Source organism: Hippocampus guttulatus, chromosome 14, assembly GCF_054856545.1.
Source record: "Hippocampus guttulatus isolate MCC_2025c chromosome 14, RoL_Hgut_1.0, whole genome shotgun sequence".
NCBI lineage: Eukaryota > Metazoa > Chordata > Actinopteri > Syngnathiformes > Syngnathidae > Hippocampus > Hippocampus guttulatus.
In genome coordinates this window covers 13,991,660-14,009,705 of record NC_141274.1, presented here as the reverse complement: position 1 = coordinate 14,009,705, position 18,046 = coordinate 13,991,660, and the positions used below count along the sequence as shown (strand labels likewise).

Sequence of the window (18,046 nt, the reverse complement as noted above, 5' to 3'; positions counted from 1 at the left end):
CAATTTTGACATTTGCAGTGTCAAATTGAGAATTCTTTGAAAAAAGATGTATGTTTTAGAACTCCAGTGTGCCTTTTATAGCTTGCATGTCAAAATGGATCTTTCTTTTTATTAAGATGACCAAGTCTTGATTATAGAGGCTTGTTTTGATTTTTTTTCTTTTCAAGGAGAGGCTCTTGGAGCTTCTTGAGTTTGCAATTTGAGTCCTGGAAGCGCCCATTATTTGTTTGCTATTCACTATAAAACGTATAAATCAATTCATTCAGTACAAGCCATTTTCAGACCCTTTTTTTTTTTTTTTACTGTACCACTTGAAGAAATTTAAAAAATACATAAAGTTGTACCTCGTTGTTGAATCCCTGGATTCTTCAAAATCATGAAAAATAAAACATCCTTGGCATTAACCCTTTCATGTACATTGTAACCTGATAACATAAGCTGTCCACTGTAGTAACCGCTTTCCCTGAAAGGGTTAAATGCGTTTACGCGTTCATATCTAGTTGTGACATGTGTTTTTCACTTGCACCCCAAAGATCAATAATCTTTAGTGCACAGATATACGTTCCGCAAAAGATTATTTCTCTCACCGTCTCCCATCAGAGTGGCAGCAGTGAACGACGAGAGGTGCGTCAGTTCCAGTTTACCGCCTGGCCAGATCACGGCGTTCCGGAGTACCCGACCCCATTCCTCAACTTCCTGCGACGGGTCAAGGCCTGCAACCCTCCGGATGCCGGGCCCATTATCGCGCACTGCAGGTAGCGCCGCAAACCCAACAGAAAGGTGCCGTCGTCCACCCCTATGCGTCCTGACCTTCGTCTTCCTTTTCAGCGCCGGCGTCGGCCGCACCGGCTGCTTCATCGTCATCGACGCCATGCTGGAGCGCATCCGACACGAGCGTACCACCGACATCTACGGTCACGTCACTCTGATGCGTTCGCAGAGGAACTATATGGTACAAACAGAGGACCAGTACAGCTTCATCCACGAGGCGCTGCTGGAGGCCGTGGCCTGCGGGAACACCGAGGTGGCCGCCAGGAGTCTCTACTCGTACATGCAGAAGCTGGCGAAGGTGGAGAGCGGCGAGCATGTCACTGGCATGGAGCTGGAATTTAAAGTACGCTCCCAGAAACAGATTCACAATATGACTCTTGCTTTTGGTACAATGTCCAACATCACACTAATGTCTTCCTTCAGCCTCGTTATTGAACTCCGGGGTCACCGTTTGAACCTTTTCTTGGACCAATTTGTAAATGAGTTGAAAAAAAAAGAGAAAAAGTAACATTTCCATGTGGAATTACATATCTTAATAATAAAATAATTTCTTCCTGTGATTTAATTGTACTGTGTATAACACCAAACTCAAGGCCCGGGGGCCAGATCTGGCCCACCACATCATTTTATGCGGCCCGTGAAAGCTGTAGAATATATTACATCCTTGAGAATTAAGCCATGTGGGTGTCTAATTGTTTCTGACAAGTACAATTTATCCCAAAATTTTAAACAAACTGAACGGAGTAAGTGTACCTCGTGTTTACCTTCGTCTGCATTGAGCTCCATCGCACTTTTTAATCTCATATTCGTCTTCTCTACGCAGCGACTGGCCAACACCAAAGCCCACACGTCCCGCTTTGTCACAGCCAACCTCCCCTGCAACAAATTCAAGAATCGGCTAGTCAACATCATGCCCTACGAGACCACCCGTGTGTGTCTCCAGCCAATCAGAGGCTTGGAGGGATCTGACTACATAAACGCCAGCTACATTGACGGTTACAGGTATGTTTACATGAGGAGAAACATTAATACAACTTGGCCTCTTGTCCTCCGCCGATCGCTTGACGAGTGAATGGATTGGAGAGGTTTTCACCACAGTGCTTGCGCCTGTCACATCACGTCAGCCTTACCGTTACCGCTGCACGGCACCGTCCGCGTCGAAAGATGGAGGCTGAAAAATGATTCAGGCATCCAGACTGCTTGGAGACACACGCTTTGACTGTTCCACTTCTTGAGAAAAGAAATGTTGCGCTCGAAAAAGTACCGCATTGTATGGACACTCACTGGCCATAATATTAGGTACACCTGCAGAATCTAATCAAGAACAAAAAGACTCCCCCAAAAAATAATAATCAGCTTTTGTAAAGCGTGTAGGAGATCGCTACCTAATGTTGTACCCGATGTTTGTATTCTCTGTGGTCTCATTTTAGGGAAGGTTCTGGACTACTTGTTTACTGGGGTAAATGTTGCAATGTTGTGTGCATGCAGGCAGCAGAAAGGCTACATCGCCACCCAGGGTCCACTGGCAGAGACCACAGAAGACTTTTGGAGGATGCTGTGGGAGCACAACTCAACTATTGTGGTCATGCTCACGAAACTGAGGGAGATGGGCCGGGTAAGGATGCAGACAACTAAATCCAGTGGCTTGCTCAGGCTCTAGTTGCCCCCCCCCCCCCACCCCCTACCCCAATTCAGACTGGCTCAGTGAGGTAAGGTTTCCAGGATCCAAGTGCAAAAAAGTTCAGGCACTAATGGGAGCTCATTAGTTTACGCCTACATTAGCTACACCTGTGCAATCTAATGGGATCCACCACAAAAGCTCTGTCAGCAATTCTACCTCTAAAAACGCGATGACCGCGCATTTATTCTTTTGATTGACTCTTTCAAATAGCTGTTATTGTACAATCCGGTTATTGTTGCACTCCGAGCAAGAAATGGGCTTTCGCTGATAAAACGACGCCAAACAAATCATGCCAGTGACTCACTGTTGGTGACACCTGACGGGATAAGCCAGAGGGTCACAACAACAATAGTGTTGAGCGACATTCAAATGAGGATTAAGTGCAGTTCTACACGATTGCAAACGACAACCGCAATGAAGATCTTTATCCTGCACACTAGAGCATTTTTTATAATGTACTATTTATGGATGCAAGCACTTTTCTTTCATTACATTCAATCAGAGCCTTTTCAAAAATCATCATCACCCTTCTACGCTTAATCATCTATCAATCAATTAAACTCATTGCTGCAGTGTACTTAATGTAGAGATAAATGAGCAACTCGCAGGTTGGGGGAAGACTTCTGGTTAACTCATTCACTACCAGCCAATTCTGGACCAAGTCTGAAAAGACGTATAAAAACGTCTTTGGGAGTGAATGAGTTAAAGGCTCTGTGAAGTCAATTTAGGTATTTGTTTTGAAATACACAAAACATGTTTGAGGATTGTTGGAAGCATGGTTAAACTGAAATCGACGTCGCAATCGAGTTAATATAGTGTTTAAAGTGTGAAGTAAGTGTGCCACCATCCGGTGGTCAGCACTGGAACTACACCCCATTCAAGCAAGATAGAATTATTACCTGAAGAAAACCAGAATCATAATAATAATGAAATAAAATAAAATCGGTGTTATGTATAGGCGGAAGAAAAGAGACTAGATCAAGTAGCATCAATTTTCTTCAGGTGTAAGTAGCGATATTTGATTGACACTTGTCAGTTGAGTGGGGTGTGTTTTGAGCGGAAAATCACGCAGTGTTGAGAGTTTTTTGCACTCAAGAAATATTCCAGACACTTAAAAAACTAAAACGAATACTAAAACCCATTACGAAATGAAAAACTATAAAAAAAAAAAATTAAAAATCCAAATCGATTATATCCCTGTCCTACAGAGCCCACGAATAACATCCAATCTTTGTGTGTGTCTTGTCTCAGGAGAAGTGTCACCAGTACTGGCCGGCTGAACGCTCCGCCAGGTACCAGTACTTTGTGGTGGACCCCATGGCCGAGTACAACATGCCCCAGTACATCCTGCGGGAGTTCAAAGTAACAGATGCCAGGGTGAGTTTATGTTCGGCGTGTTTCAATTCACCTCTGCATCTTCAAACAGCAGCATTAACACCACCTCGACTATTGCTTCCGTGTTCCCCAATCTATCAACGCTGTACAGCGTCGGCGGCCCAAAGCGATTGTCCTATCGACCCGCAAAGCCGCGTTACCTCATTTGTATGTGAGCGGACGGTTGACAGCAAACCACCTGAGATTGTTCGTTCAGCCGCACCGTCGGAATAAATTGCCGACAGCTCATCCGCGCTTGTGACTGCACGTCCACGCGCGTGTCCAAGTGCCAGTCATAGATAACTCCAGCTAAGCCTGCCCTGCCCAGACGCCACATGGGCAGATGCTGTATTGATCTCCATTAAAGGGGAGTCAGAAAGGCTGACCGGAGGAGAAAAGATGTTATTGCCTCTAGAGTGCCTGACAATCGCAGACGTTTCGGTGGGAAGTTCACCGAAGCCGCTGATCCAGGGTCAGATAACTGTAATCATTCCAAGCCAAAAAAGGAAATGGCCGGCCAGTGTCTCGCAGGCCAGTCAATGTAACGAGAATTCCATTTTTTTAATACTTGTGACATGCAGTAACGCTATGTGCCCTCATAAATTAGTCATGCACAGTGTTTCTCAACAATTATCCAGCCAAGGCAAGAAGTGAGGTGTGTGTGGACAAAAATATTACCATATTTCCCGTACTATAAGGCAGTTATAGGCGCACCTTCAATGACTGGCCTATTTTGCCACTGTTAGACAATAGTGGCTGCGGTTGAGTTGTGCATCCACTAGATGGAGCTACGCTAAAGAGAATACAATACAATACAGCTTTGTTAATATAGAGCTTTCATAAACCGCTGCAGCTTTAACTAAGCACTTTACAGCACATTTAAAATAATACGTCCAAGAAAGTATTGATCCATATATAAGGATTATAAGCCTCATTGTCGGCTTTTGAGAAAATGGAATGCTTTCCGGTCGGTGCGCCTTATAGTGTGGAAAATATGGTATTCAAGTAGTCCACCAAATATTTACTTCAGTAAGAGATCAATTAAATGGGGCTCAAAATACTCAAGTACTGAGTAACTGGGGAGTGACTTCTTAAATAATGCATGAATGTTAAATAGGCAAAATGATCAAATAGGAATATGCTAATTCAAATATTGCCCAGCAGTATCACTTTAAACTAATAAGTATGTTTTTTTTAATAATATAATAACCTACAACAGATTCAGTCATAATAAATGGCCTCAAATGAACCTTCTTTGATTGCGCATGGAAAACAGCACGGAGGCTTCCCAGGCAGAGGGGATTATTTATACAACTACATCATTTTATTCTATTCGACAGGTGGATTCGCCCACATTTATCATCAACGCTAGCATCTGTTTCACCGCTCAAAAACAATTTGAGTCCTGCCAACTTAATATCTTTATCTTCGACTCTGCACATACATTACAGTTTGCTGTCTTCCCCTGCTCATTTTGAATGCGCATGACCTTGTCTGACAGTGAGGAGAAGAGAGCTCAAATGGGTTTGAATGGGTAGGATAAACCATCATTCGCCGTACATTTAGTTAACGCGGACAGAAACAGCCGCTTGTATATTTGTATGGTTTAAATTAAGTTGTAGGTTGAGATGTAAATTCTGTGAGTCGTGCTATCAAATTCTCACCCTCAGGACGGCCAATCGCGAACAGTCCGTCAGTTCCAGTTCACTGACTGGCCTGAGCAAGGTGTGCCCAAATCCGGTGAAGGCTTCATCGATTTCATTGGCCAAGTGCACAAAACGAAGGAGCAATTTGGCCAGGATGGACCGATCAGTGTTCATTGCAGGTGAGATGTCACGAACGACCGCCCTCCTGCAGACGTTGGGCATCCGGTTAAACTATTTTGGCTGCAGTGCTGGCGTGGGTCGCACGGGGGTCTTCATCACTCTGAGCATCGTGCTGGAGAGGATGCGCTACGAAGGGGCAGTGGACATTTTCCAGACTGTCAAAATGCTGCGGACACAGAGACCAGCCATGGTGCAGACTGAGGTACATTGACGTGTTTTCTCAGAGCAGCATTCACAATTTCGTGTGGACAGTACGTGGGTTTGTTTTTTTTCTTTTGAATGAAGCAAGCTGGTCTTTAATCACAGTGAGGGTATAAGCCGGGGCCCTGTGGCGGACATCCTTAGCAAATCCCTCCGTAGACAACGTTTGATATTTCTTGTCTTGCTACAGTTGCATCCAGAAGTATTGGAACAGTGACTTTATTTTTGCCGTTCGCTAAAACTCCATTTGTACATTTTTTTCTGACCGAGTTGTGACGGAAAATTATGCTTTGCGGTTATTTATATGAAAAAAGGCAAGTGGAAAATTGAGTGGCTAGCATGATTGCAATGTTATTCCATCTGACCATTTTTGACTTTGCTAGTGTATGAATGGGAATTAAAGCAGGTTAATTTTACACAAATCCAAGTACATTTTATATATTTTCCAAATTTGTAAACCTGAAAAAATATATATATGTATCGGTGTGTTGGTATCAGAGCACCAAGTACCGAGTATGAGTCCTGTCCCACAGTATCTGCGCCAAAACCATTATCTAAGATGACAGGGGTTTTTCTCTCTGTGTGCTCATCTAGTGACTTATCTCACCAAACCTAAAAAATAACAACAATTTTAATTTTATCATTCAAAATGATTGTCTTGTCTCGTGCAGGATGAGTACCAGTTCTGCTACCAGGCCGCTCTGGAGTACTTGGGTAGCTTCGACCACTATGCAACATAATCGACGACTCGACGGCAAAGAAGGAGCAAAAGACAAAGAGGAAAGATCTACACTAACAAGGACGACAACAAAAAAAGATGGGAAAAAAACCCTTCAACAGATCTGTGTCTAACAACAGCCACGCTCTTTCCGCTAAAGAGCTGCGCTGGACTCTCCATGTGTAATCCATATACTTACCTCAGTGTTCCAAGTGTGAAGGACGTATAATAATACATATGTGTCGTGGTCAGCTATCTCCAATACCAGTGAAATACAAGAACAGGAATTTATGATTCTCTCGATGTATACGTACTAAAAGAAATACACACAAAGAGCCTGGATATTTGCTGCACCCTTCATGGGCTTTTTATCCTCAACTTTGTATCTATTGGTTTTGGTGTACTCCTGGGTTACAAGAGTGCAAAAGGTCAACGTTTCTATGTGTACGTGAGTCTCTTTCCAAGGCGTCTAACTGATCATTACGAAAGCAGGTGGTTCGCTTCTGCCTCACTTGGGACTCGACCGCCCCCGCGAGAGAGACGGAGCGGAGGTTTCGAATACCCGATGCACAGTGCCAACACGAGCCAATCAACCGTGGCCCACAAACAGGAATTGTGATGTCAGGCCAAGAGAGACTCCAAGAGAATATTCCGGACCGGGCTGGCCGCCATCGTCCGTCGCCTTCGACAAAGCTTGCTTGCTCTTTGCTTGTATTGGTCCTTCATCATCCTCCTGCTCCTCTTCTTCATGCCACGCCCGTTTTGTCAGATCCAATGGGCGCTTGTTGACAGGGATGCTCTTAAAAGACGTTTCTTATTATGTCTCATGTTGTGTGTGTGTGTGTGTGTATGTGTGTGTGTATTTTGGGGTTTTTTTTCATTATCATTGCCTTATGCTGATTTGTGTTTTTTTTTTAACATGCTGCTTTGCTCACATGCTTTTAACTACTATTATCGTACACGTTCTTAAAATGAAAATGAAAGTCCCTCTCAAGCACACCTACTTGAAGAGCACCACATTGCAATTTAATCTTACCGGATGGTAAACAAGGAGGGGGGAAAAATGTTGACATACAGTGGTGCCTTGAGATACAAGTGATGGGACTGACAAGTCTCCGGAGAACCCAGCGTTCATTTGGATAATTTAGGGGGGTGCCGGCAAAAACTCATTTCACAACAACCAGTAGTTTCGCAGATCATGGGCACTTCTTAAAAAAAAAAACAACTCTCAAAGTAAACATAAATTATACATGTATTTCAAAACAACTTCACTAGCTTCACTTTAGAAAAGTCCATCTAGCTTAATGCTAAAAAGCAATGGCAAAAGCCATACACCGGCTCACAAATAACGGTGTTGTAATCCTTTAAGCAACTGATGTCAACACAAATGTAGCCACCAGTGCTTCTACTCATGAGCTTGTTTATCTGTAGAAGCACCTGTGGCTGAAGCCGAACTATGGCATGTTTTTTTTTTTTCTGGGCCTGGATTTGCCACCTTTGTTGCAATTATGGAGACAGACACAACACTGATAGCACAGTTTCTTTATCCTCAGCCAAAAACCTGACTTGTGAAAGTCTTCTGAATTTGTCTCTACATGACTATATTATACTGCCCCCTGGTGGCCATGTCACACACCAAAATGAGTCACAATGAATTAATCATTTTTACATTTCATGACTCCGTTTCCGTTTTTATTTTTGTTTGTTTCTTTTGGGGGGGGTACTTTATTAATATTTTCAGTATTGTGTTAAAAGCATGGTCACAGAACAAATTAAAACCATATCTCAATGCACCACTGCACTAAAATTCTCTCCACGTCGCTGAGTTGACCCTCCAGCCATTAAAATTCCATGTACAGAACATCCTGAACCAACTGACATTTCTCCTTGGCGATTGGTTTTAATTTGGCAGATAATCATGACGATCTGATCCCGCGTGGTGTCTTACAGCACAGCGTTGTCAGCGCAGCAAACTAATGAGATTTAGCTCAATTTTGTACATACGCTCCAACAAGATGGCCGAGCACAAGATATCACGGCGGTATTGGATGTGATGTAGTTCTTAATGTCGCAAAAACAAGCCTTATCGTGTCATGTTTATTTCATGTGATTTCTTTTTTTGAAGATATTTATGAATCTATTTTGTTACGCTTTGTTTTTATTGATCAATTTAGTGTATCTAGCTAGTAACTATAACCAATATGTTTTTATTTCTTGTTTATCTTTTCTTTTGGTGGTGTTTTATGCTTTTATTTTTTTTATTCAAACTTATTTGCTCTATTATGAAATATGCCCTCTGTGCAGGGTGCTCTTTGATACTGATCACTGATGTCCAACTGTTAGCTAGAAATGTATTTTAGAGGAAGTCCTAGTTTAATTAAGTTTACAGCGATGACCTTTCGATGGCCCCGCCGCCCTCTCCCATCTCCTCTTTGACCTCGATAGCAACATCTTGGGTAATCATAGCAACAAGGTCAGAGGGCATCAGAGGAAACGTTCAGAAGTAGTTTGCTAAAGCACACGGTAGCAGGCGTATTTTTGACAGATGGCTCAGCTGCACACTTTACTCGCCCTTCATTTTTAAAAATTATTCCGATATGAAGTCGATGTGAGGTCTAGAAGTCTTGACAGTGCGTGACATTTATGGAAATATGTAATTCCTTCGCTTTTTAACCAATTGTTGTCAAGAGGACTGTTGAGGATGCACACACACGCACACACGAAGCGTCGTGATAAGATTGTGTGTTTGAGGGTCATCCTCCTTCACTTCTGTACCTGTTCTTTCGTTTCCAAGCATAGATGTAGATATAGTATCTTGACTTTGTATTAAAAGCAGATGATTGGATATACAGCACAATGGAATTGGATTTTTTTTGTGTGCGGAATGTCGTCATTTGTTTTGTAAAAACGACCATGGATAGTAAGGCGTTTTTGACCGAAAAAAACGACCATGTATAGTAAGGAGTTTTTAACCGAAAAAAACGACCATGTATAGTAAGGCATTTTTGGACGAAATTTTTAGCCGAAAAAAATGACCATGTAAAGTAAGCCGTTTTTAGCCGAAAAAAATGACCATGTAGTTTTAGCCGAAAGAAACGACCATGATTCATAAAAAAACACAACACCACTACTCTATGTGGTGCTTTGACTCAGTGGTAGAGTGATGGAGTGCCACACCAGAGGTTTAGTGTTCGATCCCTTGTTGTAGCAACAATGTCTGCTCTTTAAACACCATATACAACTTATTTGACGATAAACACAAAACAACCCAAAGGTTCGATGTGGTGGGTTAGCTCAGTGGTAAAAAGCTGAAGTCCCAAATCCAGCGGTTCGGTGTTCAATTACCAGTGTTTGCAACAAGGTCATGTCTTTAACCACCATTTGCAGCTTTATTGAAGACAACACAAAACAAACAAGAAGTTATGGGGTGGGGTGGCTCAAGGGTAGAGAAACCATGTCCCAAACTAGCGGTTGGGTGTTCAATCCCCAGAGGTTGCAACCATAAACCTTCTTTCTTTGACCAACATGGTAAGTAAGGCTTATTGAAGTTGTTTTTTGTATCGTAAGGCGTTTTTAGCCGAAAAAAACGACCATGTATAGTAAGGCGTTTTTGGACGAAAAAAATGACCATGTATTTTGTAAGGCGTTTTTGGACGAAAATTTTAGCCGGAAAAAACGACCATGTATTCTAAGGCCTTTTTGGACGAAAAAAACGACCATGTATAGTAAGGCATTTTTGGACGAAATTTTTTGCCGAAAAAACCGACAATGTATAGTAAGCCGTTTTTAGCCGAAAAAAACAACCATGTATAGTAAGGCGTTTTTAACCGAAAAAAATGACCATGTACTTTGTAAGGCATTTTTGGACAAAATTTTTAGCCGAAAAAAATGCCATGTATAGTAAGGCGTTTTTGGCGAAAAAAACGACCATGTATAGTCAGGCATTTTTGGACGAAATTTTTAGCCAAAAAAAAAACGACCATGTATAGTAAGGCGTTTTTGGACAAAAAAAACGACCATGTATAGTAAGCCGTTTTTAGCCGAAAAAAACGACCATGTGTAGTAAGGCGTTTTTAGCCGAAAAAAAACGACCATGTATAGTAAGGCGTTTTTGGCCGAAAAAAACGACCATGTATAGTCAGGCATTTTTGGACGAAATTTTTAGCCGAAAAAAACGACCATGTATAGTAAGGCGTTTTTAGCCCAAAAAAACGACCATGTATAGTAAGGCGTTTTTGGACGAAAAAAATGACCATGTATAGTAAGCCGTTTTTAGCCGAAAAAAACGACAATGTGTAGTAAGGCGTTTTTAGCCGAAAAAAAACGACCATGTATAGTAAGGCGTTTTTAACCGAAAAAAAACGACCATGTATAGAAAGGCGTTTTTAGCCGAAAAAAAACGACCATGTATAGTAAGGCGTTTTTAACCGAAAAAAACGACCATGTGTAGAAAGGCGTTTTTAGCCGAAAAAAACGACCATGTATAGTAGGCGTTTTTGGACGAAAAAAACGACAATGTGTAGTAAGGCGTTTTTAGCCGAAAAAAAACGACCATGTATAGTAAGGCGTTTTTAACCGAAAAAAACGACCATGTGTAGAAAGGCGTTTTTAGCCGAAAAAAACGACCATGTATAGTAGGCGTTTTTGGACGAAATTTTTAGCCGAAAAAAACGACCATGTATAGTAAGGCGTTTTTAGCCGAAAAAAACGACCATGTATATAGTAAGGCATTTTTGGACGAAATTTTTAGCCGGAAAAAACAACCATGTATTCTAAGGCCTTTTTACCCGAAAAAAAACGACCATGTATAGTAAGGCGTTTTTGGCCGAAAAAAACGACCATGTATAGTCAGGCATTTTTGGACGAAATTTTTCGCCGAAAAAAACGACCATGTATAGAAAGGCGTTTTTAGCTGAAAAAAAAAAGACCATGTATAGTAGGCGTTTTTGGATGAGATTTTTAGCCGAAAAAAAACACCATGTATTCTAAGGCCTTTTTACCCGAAAAAAAACGACCATGTATAGTAAGGCGTTTTTGGCCGAAAAAAACGACCATGTATAGTCAGGCATTTTTGGACGAAATTTTTAGCCGAAAAAAATGACCATGTATAGTAAGGCGTTTTTAGCCGAAAAAAAATGACCATAGTAAGGCGTTTTTAACCGAAAAAAACGACCATGTATATTGTAAGGCGTTTTTGGACGACATTTTTTGCCGAAAAAACCGACCATGTATAGTAAGGCGTTTTTAACCGAAAAAAACGACCATGTATAGTAAGGCGTTTTTGGATGAAATTTTTAGCCGAAAAAACTGCCATGTATAGTAAGGCTTTTTTGGCGAAAAAAACGACCATGTACAGTAAGGCGTTTTTGGACGAAATTTTTAGCCGGAAAAAACGACCATGTATTCTAAGGCCTTTTTGGACGAAAAAAACAACCATGTATAGTAAGGCATTTTTGGACGAAATTTTTAGCCGAAAAAAGCTACCATGTATATATAGTAAGCCGTTTTTAGCCGAAAAAAACGACCATGTATAGTAAGGCGTTTTAGCCGAAAAAAAGACCATGTACAGTAAGGCGTTTTTGGACGAAATTTTTAGCCGGAAAAAACGACCATGTATTCTAAGGCCTTTTTGGACAAAAAAAACGACCATGTATAGTAAGGCATTTTTGGACGAAATTTTTTGCCGAAAAAAACGACCATGTATATATAGTAAGCCGTTTTTAGCCGAAAAAAACCACCATTTATAGTAAGGCGTTTTAGCCGAAAAAAAGACCATGTACAGTAAGGCGTTTTTGGACGAAATTTTTAGCCGGAAAAAACAACCATGTATTCTAAGGCCTTTTTGGACGAAAAAAACGACCATGTATAGTAAGGCATATTTGGACGAAATTTTTTGCCGAAAAAACCGACAATGTATAGTAAGGCGTTTTTAGCCGAAAAAAACAACCATGTATAGTAAGGCGTTTTTAACCGAAAAAAATGACCATGTACTTTGTAAGGCATTTTTGGACAAAATATTTAGCCGAAAAAAAACGACCATGTATAGTAAGGCGTTTTTAGCCAAAAAAACCGACCATGTATAGTAAGGCGTTTTTGGACCAAAAAAACGACCATGTATAGTAAGCCGTTTTTAGCCGAAAAAAACGACCATGTGTAGTAAGGCGTTTTTAGCCGAAAAAAAACAACCATGTATAGTAAGGCGTTTTTGGCCGAAAAAAACGACCATGTATAGTCAGGCATTTTTGGACGAAATTTTTAGCCGAAAAAAACGACCATGTATAGTAAGGCGTTTTTAGCCGAAAAAAACGACCATGTATAGTAAGGCGTTTTTGGACGAAAAAAACGACCATGTATAGTAAGCCGTTTTTAGCCGAAAAAAACGACCATGTGTAGTAAGGCGTTTTTAGCCCAAAAAAACAACCATGTATATAGTAAGGCGTTTTTAGCCGAAAAAAACGACCATGTATAGTAAGGCATTTTTGGACGAAATTTTTAGCCGAAAAAAACGACCATGTATAGTAAGCTGTTTTTAGCCGAAAAAAAAAACGACCATGTATAGTTAGGCGTTTTTAACCGAAAAAAATGACCATGTATAGTAAGGTGTTTTTAGCCGAAAAAAACAACCATGACTCAACCACCAAATGAGGTTTCTTTGATAACAACGGGTCATGTATTACCCTCAGAAGAATGTCAGGCATTTTTAGCCGGAAAAAAACGCCTTATTATACTGTACATGGTCATTTTTTTCAAATAAATATGCCTTACTATACATGGTCGTGTTTTTCGGCTAAAAATTTCGTCCAAAAATGCCTTACTATACATGGTTGTTTTTTTCCGGCTAAAAACGCCTTACTATACGTGGTCGTTTTTTTCGGCTAAAAATTTGGTCCAAAAACGCCTTACTGTACATGGTCGTTTTTTTTTTCGGGTAAAAAGGCCTGACTATACATGGTCGTTTTTTTCGCCAAAAACGCCTTACTACACATGGTCGTTTTTTTCGACTAAAAATTTTGTCCAAAAATGCCTTACTATACATGGTCGTTGTTTTCGTCCAAAAAGGCCTTAGAATACATGGTTGTTTTTTCCGGCTAAAAATTTCGTCCAAAAACGCCTTACTATACATGGTCGTTTTTTTCGTCTAAAAACGCCTGACTATTCGTGGTCGTTTTTTTCATCTAAAAACGCCTTACTATACATGGTCCTTTTTTTTCGGCTAAAAACACCTTACTATTCATGGTCGTTTTTTTTCGGCTAAAAACGCCTAACTATACATGGTCATTTTTTTCGGCTAAAAACGCCTTACTATACATGGTCGCTTTTTTCGGCTAAAAATGTTGTCCAAAAATGCCTTACTGTACATGGTCGTTTTTTTCGTACCAAAACGCCTTACTATACATGGTCGTTTTTTTCGGCTAAAAATTTCGTCCAAAAATGCCTTACTATATATACATGGTCGTTTTTTTCGTCCAAAAACGCCTTACTATACCTGGTCGTTTTTTTCTGGCTAAAAACGCCTTACTATACATGGTCGTTTTTTTCAGCTAAAAATTTCGTCCAAAATACCTTACTATACATGGTCGTTTTTTTCGTCCCAAAAGGCCTGACTATACATGGTCGTTTCTTTCAGCTAAAAACGCCTTAGTACATGGTAGTTTTTTTCTGCTAAAAATTTCGTCCAAAAACGCCTTACTATACATGGTTGTTTTTTTCGGCTAAAAATTTTGTCCAAAAATGCCTTACTATACATGGTCGTTTTTTTCGGTCAAAAACGCCTTACGATACATGGTCGTTTTTTTCGGCTAAAAACGCCTTACTATACATGGTCGTTTTTTTCGGCTAAAAACGCCTTACTATACATGGTCCTTTTTTTTCGGCTAAAAACGCCTTACTATTCATGGTCGTTTTTTTCGTCTAAAAACACCTTACTATACATGGTCGTTTTTTTCGGTCAAAAACGCCTTACGATACATGGTCGTTTTTCTTGGCTAAAAATGCCTTACTATACATGGTCGTTTTTTTCGTCCAAAAAGGCCTTAGAATACATGGTTGTTTTTTCCGGCTAAAAATTTCGTCCAAAAACGCCTTACTATACATGGTCGTTTTTTTCGTCTAAAAACGCCTGACTATTCGTGGTCGTTTTTTTCATCTAAAAACGCCTTACTATACATGGTCGTTTTTTTCGGCTAAAAACGCCTTACTATACATGGTCCTTTTTTTTCGGCTAAAAACGCCTTACTATTCATGGTCGTTTTTTTCGTCTAAAAACACCTTACTATACATGGTCATTTTTTTCGGTCAAAAACGCCTTACGATACATGGTCGTTTTTCTTGGCTAAAAATGCCTTACTATACATGGTCGTTTTTTTCGTCCAAAAAGGCCTTAGAATACATGGTTGTTTTTTCCGGCTAAAAATTTCGTCCAAAAACGCCTTACTATACATGGTCGTTTTTTTCGTCTAAAAACGCCTGACTATTCGTGGTCGTTTTTTTCATCTAAAAACGCCTTACTATACATGGTCGTTTTTTTCGGCTAAAAACGGCTTACTATACATGGTCCTTTTTTTCCGGCTAAAAACGCCTAACTATACATGGTCGTTTTTTTCGGCTAAAAATTTCGTCCAAAATTGCCTTACTATACATGGTCGTTTTTTTCGTCCAAAAACGCCTTACTATACATGGTCGTTTTTTTCGGCTAAAAACGGCTTACTATACATGGTCCTTTTTTTCCGGCTAAAAACGCCTAACTATACATGGTCGTTTTTTTCGGCTAAAAATTTCGTCCAAAATTGCCTTACTATTCATGGTCGTTTTTTTTCGGCTAAAAACGCCTAACTATACATGGTCATTTTTTTCGGCTAAAAACGCCTTACTATACATGGTCGCTTTTTTCGGCTAAAAATGTTGTCCAAAAATGCCTTACTGTACATGGTCGTTTTTTTCGTACCAAAACGCCTTACTATACATGGTCGTTTTTTTCGGCTAAAAATTTCGTCCAAAAATGCCTTACTATATATACATGGTCGTTTTTTTCGTCCAAAAACGCCTTACTATACCTGGTCGTTTTTTTCTGGCTAAAAACGCCTTACTATACATGGTCGTTTTTTTCAGCTAAAAATTTCGTCCAAAATACCTTACTATACATGGTCGTTTTTTTCGTCCCAAAAGGCCTGACTATACATGGTCGTTTCTTTCAGCTAAAAACGCCTTAGTACATGGTAGTTTTTTTCTGCTAAAAATTTCGTCCAAAAACGCCTTACTATACATGGTCGTTTTTTTCGGCTAAAAATTTTGTCCAAAAATGCCTTACTATACATGGTCGTTTTTTTCGGTCAAAAACGCCTTACGATACATGGTCGTTTTTTTCGGCTAAAAACGCCTTACTATACATGGTCGTTTTTTTCGGCTAAAAACGCCTTACTATACATGGTCCTTTTTTTTCGGCTAAAAACGCCTTACTATTCATGGTCGTTTTTTTCGTCTAAAAACACCTTACTATACATGGTCGTTTTTTTCGGTCAAAAACGCCTTACGATACATGGTCGTTTTTCTTGGCTAAAAATGCCTTACTATACATGGTCGTTTTTTTCGTCCAAAAAGGCCTTAGAATACATGGTTGTTTTTTCCGGCTAAAAATTTCGTCCAAAAACGCCTTACTATACATGGTCGTTTTTTTCGTCTAAAAACGCCTGACTATTCGTGGTCGTTTTTTTCATCTAAAAACGCCTTACTATACATGGTCGTTTTTTTCGGCTAAAAACGCCTTACTATACATGGTCCTTTTTTTTCGGCTAAAAACGCCTTACTATTCATGGTCGTTTTTTTCGTCTAAAAACACCTTACTATACATGGTCATTTTTTTCGGTCAAAAACGCCTTACGATACATGGTCGTTTTTCTTGGCTAAAAATGCCTTACTATACATGGTCGTTTTTTTCGTCCAAAAAGGCCTTAGAATACATGGTTGTTTTTTCCGGCTAAAAATTTCGTCCAAAAACGCCTTACTATACATGGTCGTTTTTTTCGTCTAAAAACGCCTGACTATTCGTGGTCGTTTTTTTCATCTAAAAACGCCTTACTATACATGGTCGTTTTTTTCGGCTAAAAACGGCTTACTATACATGGTCCTTTTTTTCCGGCTAAAAACGCCTAACTATACATGGTCGTTTTTTTCGGCTAAAAATTTCGTCCAAAATTGCCTTACTATACATGGTCGTTTTTTTCGTCCAAAAACGCCTTACTATACATGGTCGTTTTTTTCGGCTAAAAACGGCTTACTATACATGGTCCTTTTTTTCCGGCTAAAAACGCCTAACTATACATGGTCGTTTTTTTCGGCTAAAAATTTCGTCCAAAATTGCCTTACTATACATGGTCGTTTTTTTCGTCCAAAAACGCCTTACTATACCTGGTCGTTTTTTTCTGGCTAAAAACGCCTTACTATACATGGTCGTTTTTTTCGGCTAAAAATTTCATCCAAAAATGCCTTACTATACATGGTCGTTTTTTTCGTACCAAAAGGCCTGACTATACATGGTCGTTTCTTTCAGCTAAAAACGCCTTACTACATGGTCGTTTTTTTCGGCTAAAGATTTCGTCCAAAAACGCCTTACTATACATGGTCGTTTTTTTCGGCTAAAAATTTCGTCCAAAAATGCCTTACTATACATGGTCGTCTTTTTCTGTCAAAAACGCTTTACGATACATGGTCGTTTTTTTCGGCTAAAAACGCCTTACTATACATGGTCGTTTTTTTCGGCTAAAAATTTCGTCCAAAAATGCCTTACTATACATGGTCGTTTTCTTCGGTCAAAAATGCCTTACTATACATGGTCGTTTTTTTTTTGGTCAAAAACGCCTTACGATACATGGTCGTTTTTTTCGGCTAAAAATGGCTTACTATACATGGTCGTTTTTTTCGGCTAAAAATGTTGTCCAAAAATACCTTACTGTACATGGTCGTTTTTTTCGTCCAAAAAGGCCTTAGAATACATGGTTGTTTTTTCCGGCTAAAAATTTCGTCCAAAAACGCCTTACTATACATGGTCGTTTTCTTCGGTCAAAAATGCCTTACTATACATGGTCGTTTTTTTTTTTGGTCAAAAACGCCTTACGATACATGGTCGTTTTTTTTCGGCTAAAAATGGCTTACTATACATGGTCGTTTTTTTCGGCTAAAAATGTCCAAAAATACCTTACTGTACATGGTCGTTTTTTTCGTCCAAAAAGGCCTTAGAATACATGGTCGTTTTTCTTGGCTAAAAGTGCCTTACTATACATGGTCGTTTTTTTCGTCCAAAAAGGCCTTAGAATACATGGTTGTTTTTTCCGGCTAAAAATTTCGTCCAAAAACGCCTTACTATACATGGTCGTTTTTTTCGTCTAAAAACGCCTGACTATTCGTGGTCGTTTTTTTCATCTAAAAACGCCTTACTATACATGGTCATTTTTTTTCGGCTAAAAACGCCTTACTATTCAT

The 18,046-nt window shown here is 39.9% G+C and overlaps 1 protein-coding gene across 5 annotated transcripts in view; it reads left to right on the top strand.

The window, feature by feature from the left end:
* ptprsb (protein tyrosine phosphatase receptor type Sb) overlaps nucleotides 1–9,428 on the top strand; it is a 76,869-nt gene extending 67,441 nt beyond the window's left edge. For all 5 annotated transcript variants that reach the window (XM_086129360.1, XM_086129359.1, XM_086129356.1 and 2 more), the window contains 8 exons: nucleotides 601–755; nucleotides 829–1,114; nucleotides 1,595–1,773; nucleotides 2,260–2,386; nucleotides 3,704–3,829; nucleotides 5,497–5,651; nucleotides 5,719–5,854; nucleotides 6,525–9,428. In XM_086129360.1, coding sequence (XP_085985486.1) covers nucleotides 601–755; nucleotides 829–1,114; nucleotides 1,595–1,773; nucleotides 2,260–2,386; nucleotides 3,704–3,829; nucleotides 5,497–5,651; nucleotides 5,719–5,854; nucleotides 6,525–6,593 — 1,233 coding nt within the window. In that variant the 3' untranslated portion in view covers nucleotides 6,594–9,428. The remainder of the gene's footprint in view (nucleotides 1–600; nucleotides 756–828; nucleotides 1,115–1,594; nucleotides 1,774–2,259; nucleotides 2,387–3,703; nucleotides 3,830–5,496; nucleotides 5,652–5,718; nucleotides 5,855–6,524) is intronic.
* Nucleotides 9,429–18,046: the final 8,618 nt, after the last annotated feature.